Source organism: Sciurus carolinensis, chromosome 13 (assembly GCF_902686445.1).
Source record: "Sciurus carolinensis chromosome 13, mSciCar1.2, whole genome shotgun sequence".
NCBI classification, from domain to species: domain Eukaryota; kingdom Metazoa; phylum Chordata; class Mammalia; order Rodentia; family Sciuridae; genus Sciurus; species Sciurus carolinensis.
The window spans coordinates 36,699,293-36,718,353 of NC_062225.1; the positions used below are offsets into that span (position 1 = coordinate 36,699,293).

The 19,061-nt window shown below is 36.4% G+C and overlaps 1 protein-coding gene across 1 annotated transcript in view; it reads left to right on the plus strand.

Moving 5' to 3' along the window:
• Positions 1–19,061, plus strand: part of LOC124962941 (dynein axonemal heavy chain 6-like) — a 292,982-nt gene that overhangs the window by 81,601 nt on the left and 192,320 nt on the right. Inside the window, 5 exon segments of the mRNA XM_047522202.1 lie at positions 828–971; positions 7,416–7,628; positions 8,199–8,291; positions 9,584–9,703; positions 18,492–18,672. Of these exon segments, the coding sequence (XP_047378158.1) occupies positions 828–971; positions 7,416–7,628; positions 8,199–8,291; positions 9,584–9,703; positions 18,492–18,672 (751 nt within the window).

A 19,061-nucleotide genomic window follows, 5' to 3' on the forward strand; every position in this document is an offset into this window, starting at 1 on the left:
AGCCACATGTCTGGATCAAAAACCAGTGATGCAAGAAATGTTTCTCAACTCTTCTTTTAGCTATGGGTAGTAACAGTGGAGAATAAGAAGGACAGAGTCTAAGACCTCATAGAACTTACCTTTTGGTAGAAGGAAGAAAAAAAAGCAAAATATATGGCCTAATATTAGAGAATTTTAGTGGTTCACCTATTATTTATCATTTATCTCAGAAGTAAAAAAAAGAAATACTTCAGAGAAGTAAGGAAGGAGCTTAGAGAATTTTCCAATTTCCACAGAATATTAGAGCCCTCACTCTAGAAAATGCACAAGAAAACTCTTTAAGGAGCAGAAGGAAAGTGCTCAGTCTAGAAAAAATAAGAAAAGAAAAATGAAGATTTACAAATTTTCTATTGCTCTTAGTCTGTATGACTGTTATCAAAAGTGTGTACATTTATATGCTAATATAACAGACATACTATTATAGATGTATGTATGTATTACAGTGCACCTTTAAAGCATTTGCATTACACGTGTTATCTGAAACTTCTGATTACAAGAGTCAAAAATAGTTATTTTTTTTCCTTACAAGACTCTACAAGTATTGAGCCTCAGGAATAAATTCCAGAGATTATAATGCATTTGATGATAAGGAAGACAAACACATGATTGTTGATGCCTGCTATATTATTAGCAATTTTGACAAGTAAAACCTTTCCTAAAATACATAGAGTTGATTTAGATTAGCAATATAAGTGCTAGAAAAATAACTGTAAAGTAAAATACTTTTTGCTATTTCAAGCTTGACTGTTATCATATGTTTTAACTTATTTTTTTTTAAATTTGTATAGTCCAAATTTGACTGCCTGGATCCAGAATTCCTAAACAGTCAGGTTTCTAAATATTCCAAATTTGTGCATCAATTGGAAAAAGGCTTGCCACCCAACAATGTAGTACCACAGCTCAAAAGTAAAGTGGAAAAAATGAAAGAAAAGGTAAGGTTGTGAGATATCATTTCAAAAACAACAGGTGAATCTGCTATTAATTGATGCGTAAGAGACCAAAATAAGGAAATATTTCCTAATTAAGTTAGCTTTGCAGAGAGAAGAAAGTTCAATTCATTTGTTTTCAGTAGCACAGATTGCATTCATAGCTTCAACTGACCAAATCATACAATTAAATGTCTTGGTTAGAAAGATATTCAGAGTATGAATTACCCAAGTGGTAGGATAAATAATGCAGGAATATATTGTATTTGTGCCAAGAAACATATCTGCTCTGCTGTCAAACAGCCAGATAAGGGGAAGGCAGCCTTGGGCATTTGCTCCACTCCACCATACAACAACAGCGTTTTCCTGTTGTACTGTGACATGAAGGCGGCTGAGAAGCTTAGCAGTAGATGTTCAAGGCTAACTCTAAAACAGATAGGAAAGCGAAATTATCTTATCCTTTTAAGCAGTTTTGTATTTTTTAAAAAGATGAGATAAGGACTAAAAGAAGATATGGGGAGGAAAGGTCAGCAAAATTTCTGGCACAGTGAGCAAAAAAGTTTCCACCTTGGAAAGAATGTTTTTAAGTTTAAATATATGGGTGAAACACTTTCCCAAAATTATATAAGTCGATTTCTTTCTTCCCTGTTGTCTTCAGTGTAGTTATAAAAGACAGTTGTAAATAATTTCTTTTATTGCAGTCTGGATTCCATCTTGAATTCCCTCAAAATACTGTTATTTTTAAAAAACTTACACATAGGACAGGTCACTTCTGTGTTTCTATGGGTTTTTACAAATGGGTAGTCAGGTACTCCATACAATAGTACCATACAGAAGTTCCATCAACCTGGCCATCTGGCTGTCTCTTTGTAGCCAGCTCCTCCCTCCATCATAGTCTCAAGCAACCATGAATTAGTTTTCTGTCCTGATTGAAGCCTTTTACAGACTGTTACATAAATAGAATAATAACAAATGCAACCTTTTAGGTCTAGCTTTATTCACTTAGAAAAATACATTTAAGATTCTTCCATGAGCTTGTACTAGTATTTATAATCGATAACACAATCTTATAAGTAAAATTTAAAAAGGTAAATAACTCTTTAAATTGGGAAAAAATATTCAAAAGACATTTCCCCAGACAAGGTATGTGATAAGATGCTGAACATTGTTAGTTTTTAGGGAAATGCAAATCAAAGCCACAATGAGATACCACTTCACAACCATTAGAATGACTATGATCAGAAAAGATATATATATAATTTGGAAGAGATCTGGGGAAATTGGAACCCTCATATGTTGCTGGTAGGATTGTAACATAATACAGCAACTTTAGAAAACAGTTTGACAGTTTCTCATAATGTTAAACAGAGGTACCATGTTACTAAGTAATTCTAATCCTAAGTACACAAGAACATTGAAACAAATATTCCTTCACAAAAATTTTATATGAATGTTCATAGCAGCCTAAAGATAAACAAAATGTGATATATCCATACAGTGACATGTTATTTATCAGTAAAAAGGAATAAAGTACTGATACACTGTAATATAGATAAATCTTGGAAACATTTTGGTAAATAAAAGTAGCCATTCACCAAAACACTTTTATGGTACATGATGTCATATATATGAAATATCCAGAATAGTCTATAACAAAAGTAGATTTCTGGTTACCAGGCATTGTGGGGAGGGAGAGATTATAGTACTAAGAAGTACTATTAAGGGTAAGCAAAAATAACCAACACGGTATCAGCACCATTATGAAAACACAGATAACCAGGAAGGAAGCAGACCTCAAAAGGATTATCAAGATTTCCTTTATTCTTTTACAATCTGTATGTCTTTCATTATTTTTTTTCTTGCTTTATTGCACTGGCCAAGATTTCCAGTACGATATTAGTGGCAGTGGTGAAAGATACCCTTGTCCTTATTCTAGACTTAAAGGGAAAGCATTCAGTTCTTTTTTTAAGTATAATGTTAGCCAAAGCTTCTTGGGGATAAGGGAAAGAAAGAGGAGAGGGAAAGTAAGGGTATGGGGGAATGAAGTAGACAAAATTATGTGTACATGAATATTATGGATTGTGCATTTATGAATACATCACAATGAATTCAACTATTATGTATAATTATAAACAGTTACAAAAAGATGCCCTATATTTATGTAAATTCTATTTCCAATTTACTCAGAATTTTTATCATAGATAGGTGATGAGTATTGCAAAATGATTTTCTGTGTCTGTGATCACATGGTTTTTCTTCTTTAGTCTGCTAATGTGGTAGATTACTTTGATCAATTTTCAAATATTGAACCAAATCTGAATTCCTGGAATTAACCTATTAGGGTCATAACATATTATACTTTTTTATATTACTGGATTCATTTTATTAATATTTGTTGTGGAATTTTTATGCTTATATTCATGAGGGACATTTATTTATAGTATTCTTGTAATCTTATTACATAGCTTTAGTATTAGGGTAATGCTGCCTCATAAAAGGAGTTGGGAACTGTTCCCTGTCTGGGTTTCTGGAAGATATTGTATAGAATTAGTATTATTTCTTTCTTAAATGTTTTGTAATATTTGCCAATGCAACCATTTGAGCTTGAAGTTTTCTTTCTTGGAAGGGTTTTAACTATGAATTGAATTCCTTCAATACATACTGAATTATAGAGATTATGTTTCTTCTTTGGGGATGTTTATTGTTTGTATCTTTCAAGAAAATGATCCATTGCACCAACATTTTTAAATTCATAGAACTACAGTATTTCCTTACTATCCCTTTACAGCATGTAGATCATTAGTGCTGTGTCCACTCTTTCATTCCTAATTTGTCCCCTACTTCTCCTCCTCCCTCTTTCTCTACTCTTCTCCCTTCTTCCTCCTTTCTTTCTCTGCCTCTTTTTCTTCTCTTTCCTCTTCCTCTCCTTCTCCTTCTCCTTCTTTCTCCTGTCCCATTTTTTTTTAGTTTATCCAGCTGGAGAAATATCAATTTGACCTTTTCAAAGAGCCAGCTTTTGATTTGATTGATTTTTAATTATTTTTCTGTTTTCTAGTTCATTGATTCCTTCTGTAATCTTTATTATGTCCTTTCTTCTGCTTGTTTTTGCTTTTGGTTTATTTTTTTCTTTAAAGTTTCTTATGGCAAAACCTTAGTATACTAATTTGAAATTTTCTTTTCAAATATATACATTTAATACTATAAATTTTTTTGATCATTACGAATCCACAAATTTTGATACATTATATTTGTATTTAATTCAAAAGAAATTTTAATATCCCTTGAGACTTCTTCTTTGACAAATAACCTATTTTGAAATGTATTCCTCATTATTAAAATATTTGGAGGTTTAATAGACATTTTTTCATTTTTTATTTATTGAATTAAAGTGAATTCTATTATGGCCCCAAAACATACTTTTGTGATTTATTGCCTTTTAGAGTTATGTTCGTTTTCAGACCCGAAATATGCCTATTTTAGTGAATCTTGCATATGTACTTGAGAAGAATGCATTTTGCTATTGCTCATTGATTGTGTTGTAAGTCAAGTTGGTTGATGGTGTTATTCAGGTCATCTATATGTCTTTGCCAATTTTCTGCCTACTTGCTCCTTTAGTGACTCAGAGGAGTATTCAAAGCCCTTAACTACATTTTTAAATTTTTCTAATTTTCCTTTCAGTTCTATCAGTTTTGTCTCATTTATTTTATTTATTTTATTACTTTTTTATTTTTAAAGACTGCAAAGTTTTAGATTTATGGAAAAGTTAACAGTATTACAAAGGGGTTTCCATATACCATGCACCCAGTTTCTATTATTGCTAACATATTACATTAGTAGGACATATTTTTCACAAGTAGTGAACCAATATTGATACATTACTATGCCTTATTGAATTTTTAATTTTACCTAAGATCCCTTTTCTGTCCCAAGACTCATCGAGGATCAAAAGTTACAGTTTCATTCTTTGCCCCCTCTAGACTGTTAAACTTTTTCAGATTTTGCTTGTTTTTTTATGACAAAGCTCAGACTTTCCTTGTTTTTTTCAAGATAGCTTTGAGAAGTACTGATCAGGTATTGTGTAAAATATATCTCATTTTTGTTTTGTCTGATGTTTATCTCATGGTGAGACTGGAGTTAAGGGACCGCTGTGGTAAAGTATCATTTTTATTACATTAAACCAAAATTACATGCTATCAGTGTGACTTTTCACTAATGGTATTAAATTCAGTCACATGGCTGAAGTGTCATTTATCTCAGCTAAAAAGTAACTTGCCTTTCCATACTTTAGTCTATGAAAGGAAGTCACTATGCACATCCACGTATAAAGGGAGGAGAGTTTATGTATCACCTTCTAGAAGAATTGACACTCCAGCTGCAAAGACTGTTGCCAGATCTTTCTTTTTAATACCAATGATTGTTTTCTCCCCTTCTCATTCTTTTTTCTCTTTGTGTCAGTTTCTGGAATTTATACTCAATTATCTTCAAGCTCACTAATTCCTCATTTATATCAAATTCATTAAATGCATTCTTTTTCTCTTTGTTCATTTCTAGGATTTTTGTTTTATCTTTATTACACTTTCCATCTCTTTGTTGACATTTCCCCACTGATCTTGCATGTTTCTACCTTATCCTTTAAGGCTTTTGCTGTAAATTCTCTATTTCTTATTTTCAATTCTCTATTTCTAACATATATGTCATTTCTTATTCTGTTTTGTCTCTTAGATATGTTTTGTTGTTTGCTTGTTGGTGGCTGAGTGGGTTCCCCCTCCCCACATATGACTATTACTATTTTTGTTGAAAACCAAACAGATACTTAGGTGAATAATTTTTATTTGAGGGGATGAGCTTGTCTTTCCTCTTGTTTGGCTATGTATGTGATATGTTGTGTTAGATCTAGTTAGGAATTGGTCTAGGTTTGAGGTTTGAGGTTACTACAGTTATTCTCAGTGAACCCCTTATTTTAAATTTTCCTGTGATACATTGTATTTAGGATTTGGACTTTCAATTTATTTATTCCTGACCTTGGGTTCTTCTCCTGTATTGTGCCCCACTGAGAATCTGTCTCCTGAAGTTTTCTATTCTGTATTCCACTGATATTTTTACTCACTGCTTATTAGGAGGAGGGGTAAGTTGGGGTATTCCTTAATGTTCTGATTAACTTTCTAGGCACTATGTCCCTTGGTCTTAGAATTCTGACCTTCACAGATGTACCTGCCCTTCCTCCAGCTATATTGCCCAGCTTAGCATGTATCTGTGTTTCCCCCAAGGGTAGAATTTTTTTTTGCCTTGTTTCATTTCTCCAGTTAGATGCAAATATCTGCAGTGTGTTTCAGCTGGAGCCTTAAGGTGATGTGCTTGTTGCTCTTTTCCCTGCACATCAAGTCTTTTGTGAGAGGGAATAAAGGGAGATGATTGATTAGAATTCCAATAGTGGCTAGTGTCCCTGGCCAGCACTACAAGAGGAACTTTCATGAGATTGTTTATAATCTTCCTGGTAACAGCCCTGTATTTATAGACCCAGAGACTACATTGTCATGCTATCCCACATGTAGTCATTAGCAATTTAGTTTTTAAATTTAACTGAATCTTCTTACTGGCGTCTATGTAAGTCCAAAGAATCTGCCCCAGCTAAACAATTCTCAGTTACTGTTTCTCCCCAAATACTGAGTTAGATGGCTACCCTAAAAACTCAGTTTTCTGATTATCTTAACAAAACTCATTAATTTCCAGTTTTTCTAGATTTTTCTTTGTTTCAAGGGTATAAGCAGTGCTCTTCCCAGCTCTTTACATTCACAAATTGAAAACAGAAGCCTGGGTAATATTTTTAAGATAAAAGCATGATACCGATACTGCTGGTGGTGAAATTAATCAGGGCCACGTTCCGTTTCCCCAGATATGAAGATTGAACCCCTGAGAAACGCTGAGGCAAGCATAGAAAACAAGTTTTATTCAAAGAATAGAAGAGAGGTTGACTTCTCCTCAGAGAAGGGGTCTAGAACTGGGTATCCAAAGAAGTAGGGGTGCCCTACCCCTTTTATACATTTTAGAATTCCTTTGTTGTCATGCCCTCCTTCTCTCCTTATCTTCCTCTCCCTCTCCCCAGCCTGCTAAGTGACCAAAAGGTGGGCCAAAAGGTGACAATGGGGTGATCTAAGGGCAGGGAATGAAGCAGAAGCCATCCAGGGGTACAGGCAGTAGGGGACCAACCCAGGAGGCATTACCAACTCCTACAATTCCTACAACTCCCTGCAGGGAGGAACAATTCCTGGAGCAGGTTACCTTAGCAACAGGTTGGAGGAAGTAGGGGAAGGGCTTTGGAGATATCAACATGTGATTTCCTTTCCTTCCAACCAAACCCTCTTTTCCCAATCGAATCCAATTATTTATTATCTACACTGACCATCTTTTTGTCCTGCAGCCTCAAGGCCTCTAAGAATATTTGTTTTCCAGCTTCCAGTTATCATTGACTTGAGGAACCCAACTTTGAAGCCTAGACATTGGGCAGCTATTGAACAAACTGTTGATGCCTCCCTGGTAGATACTGAAATTCCATTAACTTTGGAGAGACTCTCCGAATTGCATGTGTTTGATTTTGGCCAACAAATCCAGGACATATCTGGACAAGCTTCTGGAGAAGCTTCCTTGGAAATAATTCTTAAAAAGGTAAATCTGGAAAGTATATACTTATCTGAAAATCAGGGAATTAAAGGTTTTCAGATTCGGCATAAAAATCACCAAGTTTTTATTATCTAGGTGGATTTTTCACCATTGCAGCTTGCACCCTCTCAATTATCAGCATCCTTTTATTCTTTTCTTACCTGTGTTATTTATTACTAATTATCACTACTGTTAATATTATTTCTATAAGTTCTCTCTTTCTGTCCAGCTTGTCTCCCAACAGGAACTTGATGGCAATAAGATTTGAAATGTGAATTTTTTATAAGAAACCCACATACCAAGAAACATCTTTTAGATGTTTAGAGCAAAATACATTATTTACCAAACTATCAAAGAAAACTGTTTTAAATATTCCAAAAAACTTTCCTACTTACAACACTAGCTCCTTACCTTAAAATGCATGCAAATCTGCAGGTTGCCTATATAAAAGAATATTTTTAATTTAAAGCATAAGATGGTAAGGAGTGCATATTGAATTACGATGAGTTATTTATATGTGTTGATATTAATCACACAAATAAATTTAGATTTTCTAAAGCTTGAATTATTTCTAAGGTGGAGGACTCTTGGAAAACAACCGAATTCATCATTCTGCCTCATCGTGACGCTAAAGATGTATTTATCCTGGGAGGCACAGATGACATACAGGTGGGTAACTGGATTGTTCAAATTTATGGTAAAGGTCTTTACCATACTTCTAAAATTTTCTGAGAGAGACTGAGATGAGTTAGTAAAATATAAGTGCCATTAAAGATGAAAAAAATCAAATTTGGAAAGCAAGATACAAATATGAATAATTGACATGAACACTTACACATGAAACATTTCTCAAAACAGTGAAAGTGACACGTATATTTAAGAGTTACAGTACTTGTACTTGATGGCATCATAAAAACAAAGAGATCAGTTATTTCTGAAGTGATCATAGAATTCTTCATACATCAGCCAAGACAAGCCAGACCTCAACAGTGGGAGCTGAGAAATACCAAAGAGAATAAAGGACATTTCAAAATGTTTCAATGAAACAAATAAACATGAATGAGCACAGTAAGAATTTAAGTTATGTAGGTGCTCATACTCTATCAGTCACAAAATAAATATAACCCATGATTGAAATATTCTTAGTCACTTGAAATCTAAAGGTACATTCGTTTAGCAAAGGGAGTCATATAGCCCAACTTAAAAGGCAAAGTCCTAGCCTAAGGGTGTTTCCAGGCCAAACTTGGAAATAAAATGACTTTTCCAGGTGTAGGTTGGAAGAGCAAAAGTAGACATTACTCTTGGCAATACATGGAAGAGCAAATTCAAAATGAAGGGTATTTGATCTGCAACTAAGTAATGCCAACTGATGGGGTTTCTGCTCTCAGAAAGCTTATAATTGAAACAGACAGTTATTTCTCCAGATTAATAGACACATCTCTTTAAATCCACATGTTCTATGTGGGATGCTGTTGTATGAGGGGGAGCAGTAGGGAGAAAAGTAGCAGGAAAACTATATAGACCTTCAGAACTTGATATGAATTTTAATTTCATCTTACTTGAGATAGTTGAAGTGTTGATTGGACAGAAGACAGTTAATTTTACAAGTATAGTGTATGGTCAGTAATGAAGGTATGCTTGTGTGACTAAATTGTGTAAAGAAGGTGCCATTTACCTAATAGTGAGCAGAGAGGAGAGTGTTGAACAAAACAAAAACATGTCATCAATAATTACAGGAACTGCAAAGATTTGGCAGTCAGAGGTAAGTCCCTGGGTGATAGAGCTGTTAACACAGGGAAGAGAATAAACAAGGAAGATAGATGTGTAGAAAGTAGTTGGAGCTACAACTATTCATTCCAAAATTTGGCCTTTAAATGAACTCTTGGGATTAAACATCTGAAATATCACTGAAAGCACAAATGCATGGTGTTGCATGTATTTTTCTCCTCTTTTCCTTAAAGGTCCTTCTTGATGACAGCACCATCAACATTGCAACCATTGCCTCATCACGTTACGTGGGTCCCCTCAAGGCACGAGTAGATGACTGGCAAAAACAACTTGCTTTGTTTAATCAAACATTGGTGAGTAAGGGTAATTTCAGTACAGGGCCTCCAAGGAAAACCATAAGAACCTTAGAAATGTTTGTTTTACCATTTAAATACTGTATAATTTAGAAATGTATGATTTAATTTTTGATTGTTATGTCTGGAATGTAAGGAAAGTACACATGTATGGACCTGTTTACATAATTATACAGCTTAATGTTATTGATACCACTATTTACCGGTGATGATTTCTTTTTTTTTTTTTTTTTTTTTTTGTATACTAATGGGATACATGTTGTTTCTCTATTTGTACGTGGAGCATACCATTTGTGTAATCATAAATTTACATAGGGCAATGATGTTTGATTCACTATTTTTTTCCCTTCTCCCCCACCCCTCCCACCCCTCTTTTCCCTCTATACAGTCCTTCTTTCCTCCATTCTTACCACCCTCCTTATCCCTAACCTTAACCCTAACCCTAATGCTAACCCTCCAACCCCCCATTATATGTCCTCATCCGCTTATCAGCGAGATCATTCGTCCTTTAGTTTTTTGAGATTGGCTTATCTCACTTAGCATGATATTCTCCAATTTCATCCATTTGCCTGCAAATGCCATAATTTTATCATTCTTCATTGCGGAGTAATATTCCATTGTATATATGTGCCACAGTTTCTTTATCCATTCATCAATTGAAGGGCTTCTAGGTTGATTCCACAATCTGGCTATGGTGAATTGAGCCCAGTGAACATTGATGTGGCTGTATCTCTGTAGTATGCTGATTTTAAGTCCTTTGGGTATAGGCCAAGGAGTGGGATAGCCGGGTCAAATGGTGGTTCCATTCCAAGCTTTCTGAGGAATCTCCATACTGCTTTCCAGAGTGGCTGCACTAATTTGCAACCCCACCAGCAATGTATGAGTGTTCCTTTTTCCCCACATTCTCGCCAACACCTATTGTTGCTTGTGTTCTTGATAATCGCCATTCTAATTGGGGTGAGATGAAATCTTAGGGTAGTTTTGATTTGCATTTCTCTTATTACTAGAGATGTTGAACATTTTTTCATATATCTGTTGATTGCTTGTACATCTTCTTCTGTGAAGTGTCTGTTCATTTCCTTAGCCCATTTGTAGATTGGATTATTTGCATTCTTGGTGTAGAGTTTTTTGAGTTCTTTATAGATTCTGGAAATTAGCGCTCTATCTGAAGTATGAGTGGCAAAGATATTCTCCCACTCTGTAGGCTCTCTCTTCACATTACTGATAGTTTCCTTTGCTGAGAGAAAGCTTTTTAGTTTGAATCTATCCCAGTTGTTGATTCTTGCTTTTATTTCTTGTGCTATGGGAGTCCTGTTGAGGAAGTCTGGTCCTAAACCGACATGTTGAAGCTCTGGACCTACTTTTTCTTCTATAAGATACAGGGTCTCTGGTCTGATTCCGAGGTCCTTGATCCATTTTGAGTTGAGTTTTGTGTAGGGTGAGAGATAGGGGTTTAATTTCATTCTATTGCATATGGTTTTCCAGTTTTCCCAGCACCATTTGTTGAAGAGGCTATCTTTTCTCCATTGCATATTTTTGGCCCCTTTGTCTAGTATGAGAAAATTGTATTTATTTGGGTTTGTGTCCATGTCCTGTATTCTGTACCATTGATCTACCTGTCTATTTTGGTACCAATACCATGCCATTTTTGTTACTATTGCTTTGTAGTAGAGTTGAAGATCTGGTATTGCGATACCCCCTGCTTCGCTCTTTCTGCTAAGGATTGCTTTAGCTATTCTGGGTTTTTTATTCTTCCAGATGAATTTCATAATTGCTTGCTCTATTTCTGCAAGGTACATCATTGGGATTTTAATTGGAATTGCATTGAATCTGTATAGCACTTTAGGTAGTATGGCCATTTTGACAATATTAATTCTGCCTATCCAAGAACATGGGAGATCTTTCCATCTTCTAAGGTTTTCTTTAATTTCTTTCTTTAGTGTTCTGTAGTTCTCATTGTAGAGGTCTTTCACCTCTTTTGTGAGATTGATTCCCAAGTATTTTATTTTTTTCAAGGCTATTGCGAATGGGGTAGTTTTCCTAATTTCTCTTTCTGAAGATTCATCACTTATGTATAAAAATGCATTGGATTTATGAGCATTGATCTTGTAACCTGCTACTTTACTGAATTCACTTATGATATCTAAAAGTTTTCTGGTGGAATTTCCTGGTTCCTCTAAATATATAATCATGTCATCAGCAAACAGGGATAGTTTGAGTTCTTCTTTTCCTATTCGTATCCCTTTAATTTCTTTGGTTTGTCTAATTGCTCTGGCTAGAGTCTCAAGGACAATGTTGAATAGAAGTAGTGAAAGAGGGCATCCCTGCCTTGTTCCAGTTTTTAAGGGGAACACTTTCAGTTTTTCACCATTTAGAATGATATTGACCATCGGCTTAGCATAGATGGCCTTTATAATGTTAAGGAATGTTCCCACTACCCCAATTTTTTCTAGTGTTTTGAGCATGAAGGGATGCTGTATTTTATCAAATGCTTTTTCTGCATCTATTGAAATAATCATGTGATTCTTAACTTTAAGTCTGTTGATATGGTGAATGACATTTATTGATTTCCGAATGTTGAACCAACCTTGCATCCCTGGGATAAAACCCACTTGATCGTGGTGCACTATCTTTTTAATATATTTTTGTATGCGATTTGCTAAAATTTTGTTGAGAATTTTTGCGTCGATGTTCATTAAGGATATTGGTCTGAAATTTTCTTTCCTCAATGTGTCTCTGTCTGGTTTAGGTATCAGGGTGATATTGGCTTCATAGAACGAGTTTGGGAGGGTTCCCTCCTCTTCTATTTCATGGAATACTTTGAGGAGTATTGGAATGAGCTCTTCTTTAAAGGTTTTGTAGAACTCAGCTGAGAACCCATCTGGTCCCGGACTTTTCTTTGTTGGTAGACTTTTGATGACCTCTTCTATTTCATTGCTTGAAATTGATTTATTTAAGCTGTGTATGTCCTCCTGGTTCAGTTTAGGTAATTCATATGTCTCTAGAAACTTGTTGATGTCTTCGAGGTTTTCTGTTTTGTTGGAGTATAGATTTTCAAAATAGCTTCTAATTATGTTTTGTATTTCATTTGTGTCTGTTGTGATATTTCCTTGTTCATTCCGAATTTTAGTAATTTGAGTTTTCTCCCTCTTTCTCTTTGTTAGTGTGGCTAAGGGTTTATCAATTTTGTTTATTTTTTCAAAGAACCAACTATTTATTTTGTTAATTTTTCCAATTTTTCCTTTTGTTTCAATTTTGTTGATTTTGGCTCTGATTTTAACTATTTCCGGTCTTCTACTACTTTTGGTGTTGGTCTGCTCTTCTTTTTCTAGGGCTTTGAGCTATAGTGTTAAGTCATTTATTTGTTGATTTCTACTTCTTTTGTTGAATGCGCCCCATGAAATAAATCTTCCTCTAAGTACTGCTTTCATAGTGTCCCAGAGATTTTGATATGATGTGCCTTTGTTCTCATTTACTTCTAAGAATTTTTTTATTTCCCTCCTGATGTCTTCTGTTATCCATTCATCATATAATAGTGTATTATTTAATCTCCAGGTATTGGAGAAGTTTCTGTTTTTTATTCTGTCATTTATTTCTAATTTCAATCCATTTTGATCTGATAGAGTACAAGGTAGTATCTCTATCTTCTTGTATTTGCTAACAGTAGCTTTGTGGCATAAAATATGGTCTATTTTAGAGAAGGATCCATGTGCTGCTGAGAAGAAAGTGTATTTGTTCTTTGTTGGATGGTATATTCTATATATGTCGGTTAAGTCTAAATTGTTGATTGTGTTATTGAGATCTATGGTTTCTTTATTCAATTTTTGTTTGGAAGATCTATTCAGTGGTGAGAGAGGTGTGTTAAAATCGCCTAGTATTTTTGTGTTGTGGTCTATTTGATTTCTGGAGTTGAGAAGGATTTGTTTGATGTACGTAGATGAGCCAATGTTCGGGGCTCATTTATGATATTTATGATTGTTTTGTCTTGCTGATTTATGCTACCCTTAAGCAGCATGTAATGTCCTTCTTTATCCCTTCTGACTAGTTTTGGCTTGAAGTCCACATTATCTGAAATGAGGATGGATACTCCAGCTTTTTTGCTGTGTCCGTGTGCATGGTATGTTTTTTCCCATCCTTTCACCTTTAGTCTATGGGTATCTCTTTCTATGAGATGAGTTTCTTGCAGGCAGCATATTGTTGGATTTTTCTTTTTAATCCAATCTGCCAGTCTATGTCTTTTGATTGATGAGTTCAGGCCATTAACATTCAGGGTTATTATTGTGATAAGATTTGTATTCCCAGTCATTTGACTCATTTTTGTTTTTGACATGATTTTTTGCTTCTCCTTTATTTGGCTATTCCTTTAGGCTAGTTCCTCCCGTTGAATGATTTGCATCGTTGTTTTTCATCTCTTCCTCATGGAATATTTTGCTGAGAATGTTCTGTAATGCCGGCTTTCTTTTTGTAAATTCCTTTAGCTTTTGTTTATCATGGAAGGATCTTATTTCATCGTCAAATCTGAAAGTAAGTTTTGCTGGGTATAAGATTCTTGGTTGGCATCCGTTTTCTTTCAGGGCTTGGTAAATGTTGTTCCAGGCCCTTCTAGCTTTTAGGGTCTGGATTGAAAAATCTGCTGATAATCTTATTGGTTTCCCCCTGAATGTAATTTGATTCTTTTCTCTCGTGGCCTTTAAAATTCTGTCTTTATTTTGTATGTTAGGTATTTTCATAATAATGTGCCTTGGAGTGGGTCTGTTGTAATTTTGTGTATTTGGAGTCCTATAAGCCTCTTGACCTTGATTTTCCATTTCATTCTTCAGATTTGGGAAATTTTCTGATATTATTTCATTGAATAGATTGTTCATTCCTTTGGTTTGTTTCTCTAAGCCTTCCTCAATCCCAATAATTCTTAAATTTGGCATTTTCGTGATATCCCATAATTCTTGTAGATTCTGTTCATGATTTCTTTCCATCTTCTCTGTTTGGCCAACTTTGTTTTCAAGATTAAATATTTTTTCTTCAATGTCTGAGGTTCTGTCTTCCAGGTGTTCTATCCTATTTGTTATGCTTTCTATGGAGTTTTTAACTTGGTTTATTGTTTCCTTCATTTCAAGGATTTCTGTTTTTTTTTTTTTTTTTTTTCAGTATCTCTAACTCTTTATTGAAATGATCTCTTGCTTCCCATATTTGGTCTTTTAACTGTTGATTGGTGCGATCATTTAATGCCTGCATTTGCTCTTTCATCTCCTCCTTCTATGCCTGCATTTGCTCTTTCATCTCCTCATTTGCTTCCCTGATTGTTTTAATTATGTATATTCTGAACTCCCTTTCTGACATTTCTTCTGCTGTGCTGTCATTGGGTTTTATTGATATAGTATCTAGGTTTGTTTGGGACATTTTCTTCCCTGTTTTCTCATATTGGTCAGATGTCAGTGGGACCCTGAGATATTGCAGATTTCCTCTATTGGCTTATAGTGTCCCTGTAGATTTCCAGTGTATCACCACCCAGCCTTCAGTAGCCTGAAGTCTTGGAGGAACTTGATAATGCAGTGCTTCTGAAGAAAGCTGCCCCTACCCCCCTAGTGATTCCAGGGCTTGGAGCTGGCTCTGTGCGGAAAGGCTCTCACTGGGGGCCTGCACCGTGCAGCTGGCCATGTGGGAGGAGCCCACCACCAGAGTGTGCAAGGCTACCTGGGGAAGACTCTAGCTGCCCTGCCCTGCTCTGATAAGCTGCCCCTATCTGTGCCTGCCACCCAGGCCGAGCTTCACCCAGTGGGGGAGACTCACCCTGTGGCTCTATTTTAGTCCGAGTCTCTCAGTGCCTCCCCTTCTTGAGTCCTGGGTTCTGGAGCGACTGGAGATGCAGTCAACCTCTAGTCCGCTATCTTGAATCGCCCTGTGGAAAGAGTCTGTGGCTGGAGGGGGCAGGGCCGCCTGGAGAAGTCTCTGACTGCCCTGCCCTGATCCCAGAGGCTGCTTGGGGGTCGAAGCTTTCCATTGGCTCGGGGACTTGTGGCTGGCTCTGTGTAGAAAGGCTCTCACTGGGCGGTCTGCTCCGAGAAGCTAGCCTTGAAAGGCGCCTCTCACCGCAGGGGCTGGGCTGCTTGGGGAAGTCCCTGGCTGCCCTGTCCTGGTCCCTGAAGCTGCTTTTGGGCCGGAGCACAACGCGCTGGCTCCGGGACTTGAAGCTGGTTCTGATCAGAAAGGCTCTCACTGGGGGGCCTGCTCCGAGAAGCTGGAGAAGCTGGCCTTGTGGGAGGGGCCCACCGCCGGAGTCGGGTGATGATTTCTGCTTCCTCTAATGTTGAAGTCTACACTAGAGAAGCATGCCAAGGCAAGCATATTAAGCAGGTTTTATTTAAAAGTAGTAATAATACAGACTTCTCCCAGGAGGGAGAAGGGGGCCATGGCTGATGTTCCAGAACCCAAGAAGTGAGCACGCCCCACATCTTTTATAGGTTAAGGTCTCTTTTGTTCTCCAGTTTTCTCCCCCCTTATCTCTCCTTCCAGCCTATTTGACTAGCCCCGGTTTTGTAGGTAAGATGCAAAAAGTGAGAAGTGGATGGGCAGAGGGAGGGCCAAAGTAATTCAGGCAGGTGAGGGCCCAGAGGGTATTAATTAGCAGCTCCTTGCCTGTAGTCCCTAACAAGGACGGTAATTTTGGTAATCAGTGAGCTCTGGAGATCCTTAACATTCCATTCTCCCAAGGGCAATCTCCAACTTCCAGAGGCAGATGGCTTTCATGGCCTCCATTTCCTCGATTTGATCTGATCCCCTATTTCTACAGTAACTGCCTGTCCCCAATTCTGGCTTCATTATCAACATCACTCTTGCATTATTATTTTTCTATGAAACAAATTACAACAAACTTAAGTAATATACATTTATTAGTGGTATAAAACAATATATATTTATTATCTAAGTTTCTGTGGGCCAAGAATTTAGACATGGTTGCACTGGGTCTGTTCAGGGTCTCACAAGACTGTGATTAAGATGCCAGCCAGATGGGATTCTCATCAGAGGTTCAACTGGGGAAGGATCCACTTCCAGGCTCCCTCAGGTTGTTGTAAGAAATTATTTCCTTGCAACTCGGGACATAAAGGCCTCAATTTCTTACTGGATCTCATATGAAGGTCATCCTAAGCTCCTAACTATTGCTCAGTTTTTCTCTGTGCAGATTTCTGCAACATGACCATTTAGTTTTATCAGTCTAGCGAGGAAAAGAAAATCTCCTGGCAAGACAGCTGCTCCAGTCTTATAAAACACAAATGTAACCATGCATATCCTGTTGCCTTTGCCACATTCTGTATAGTTAGAAGCAAGTCATAGATGGTACCCACACTCAAAAGGGGAGGCTCCCACAAGAACATGAGTATCATACCTTGGGCCACCTTAAGCATCTTGCAACAACAACCTCATATTTACAGGCAGAATATTTATTGTTGCTTGAAGTCCCCTTGGAATACTTTCTTGTGTTGCACACTTCCTTTTTATTCTATCTCAAATTATCCCCATAGAAAGACAAGAACCCACTCATACTGATCTCACTTTCTTCCTACACATCAGATGTTTAGTTTGATTTAATTATGTTCAAGTTTTCTAAATATTCTAATATGAAAAGTTTGGTGTTAAATAATAAAATCAGTAAGTGGGAAAATGTAATTTATCCCAGGATTATTATTATTTTTTTGGCAGTGCTAGGGATCAAAACCAGGGCCTCACATATTCTAGGCAAGCACTCTATCACTGAACTACACCCCCAGTCTTCTGTTATTTCAAAGAGAAACTTTTCAGGAAACCAGTCTCTTCAGTGAATACTACATAGCTGACCCAGGTCCAGCCTCTGGACTGATGGCTGAGCCTTATGAAGGGACTACAGACCAAAGTCAAAGGACATGTTTTCACAGAGGGTTCTTAAAAGTAGCCTGTACTTAATAGTGGGGACCCTCCAGAGAATTTGTTGTCTGGAAAGAGTGAGAGCTTAGATAAACCAGTTGAAATACACATAGGTGTAACTACCACATCTAGAGTGAGAAGTGAGATGCTCTCTCATAGGTCTTGCGCCCACATTCGCAATGACTGGAGACCCCAAGGGAAGATGAGGTCTGTAGACTTTGATTTCTGGCCCTGCATTTCTGGTTTCTTTTATTAACAATAGTTGTCTCTAAAAGGAGAGGCAGTGCATGAGGTTCTTCATTCTCCCAGTCTTCTGTATTTTCCACATGTTTTGTCATGAGCAGGTTTTATGATTTTTATTTTACTTTCTTAAAAAATGTAAAGGAAAACTTCATAATTTAGAAAGAAAAACAAAAAAAAGCAGGCACAATATTGCACACTTGTAGTTCCAGCTATTCAGGAAACTGAGGAAGCAAGAGGATTTCAGGTTTGAGACCAGCCTCAGCAACATAGTGAAACCCCAATTCAAAACAGAATTTTTTCATAGTAACCCAGGGTAAATTTGGAAATAGTCACTAAACTTGCCACTTTCCTAACCCTTCAGATTAATTAAGTAAGCATCATGCGTCCCTCTAGTTTGTTCCCTCTGGGGATGGGACTCATGCAGCAGATTCATTGTAACATTATTCAGTGGTTGGGGGGTGGTGGTGAAATCAGATGGAGGTGAGTCTTGGGTCTTTTAAGGAAATTTCATTTCAAAGGATATAGGAGGAACCATAAAACAATCCTCAGGAGAGAAGATACAGTAATTTCCCATGTGATAGTTTTTAATGTAACTATATGCCTCTGATTTGAAAGTTAAATTTTGATAGATCCCATATTTTTCTTCTAGGAAGAATGGCTGACCTGCCAAAGAAACTGGCTCTACCTAGAAAGTATTTTTAATGCTCCAGATATTCAGAGGCAATTGCCTGCAGAGGCCAAGATGTTCCTTCAAGTGGATAAATCTTGGAAAGAAATCATGAGGAAAGTAAACCGACTGCCTAATGCTCTTCGAGCTGCTACTCAACCAGGTATAAAACAAAATTTTAAAAAACAAGTAAAAAGACTTTGCAATCATCTAAAATGTTTGTCACCTACAAGGATTTAATAGTATATGGTACTTTCAACACTTCATGAAACACTATACATTTTATTATTATCTTCTCTCAACTTAATGTGTAATGTTGGAAAATAAGTATTTACTTCACTTTTTTCTATTTTTACATTTTGAGTATGTTGACACAGGGTATTTATAATGTTTTCACACCGTAATTTTTTTCACAACTTTTACTTTTTTTTCACAATTTCATGTCATAAGACATATATTTACATTCAGTTTATCCATTAAAGTTTCCCATAGACATAACCACAAAAATTTCCACACCTTATTTTAATTCATTAATTAATACTAGTTAAAATA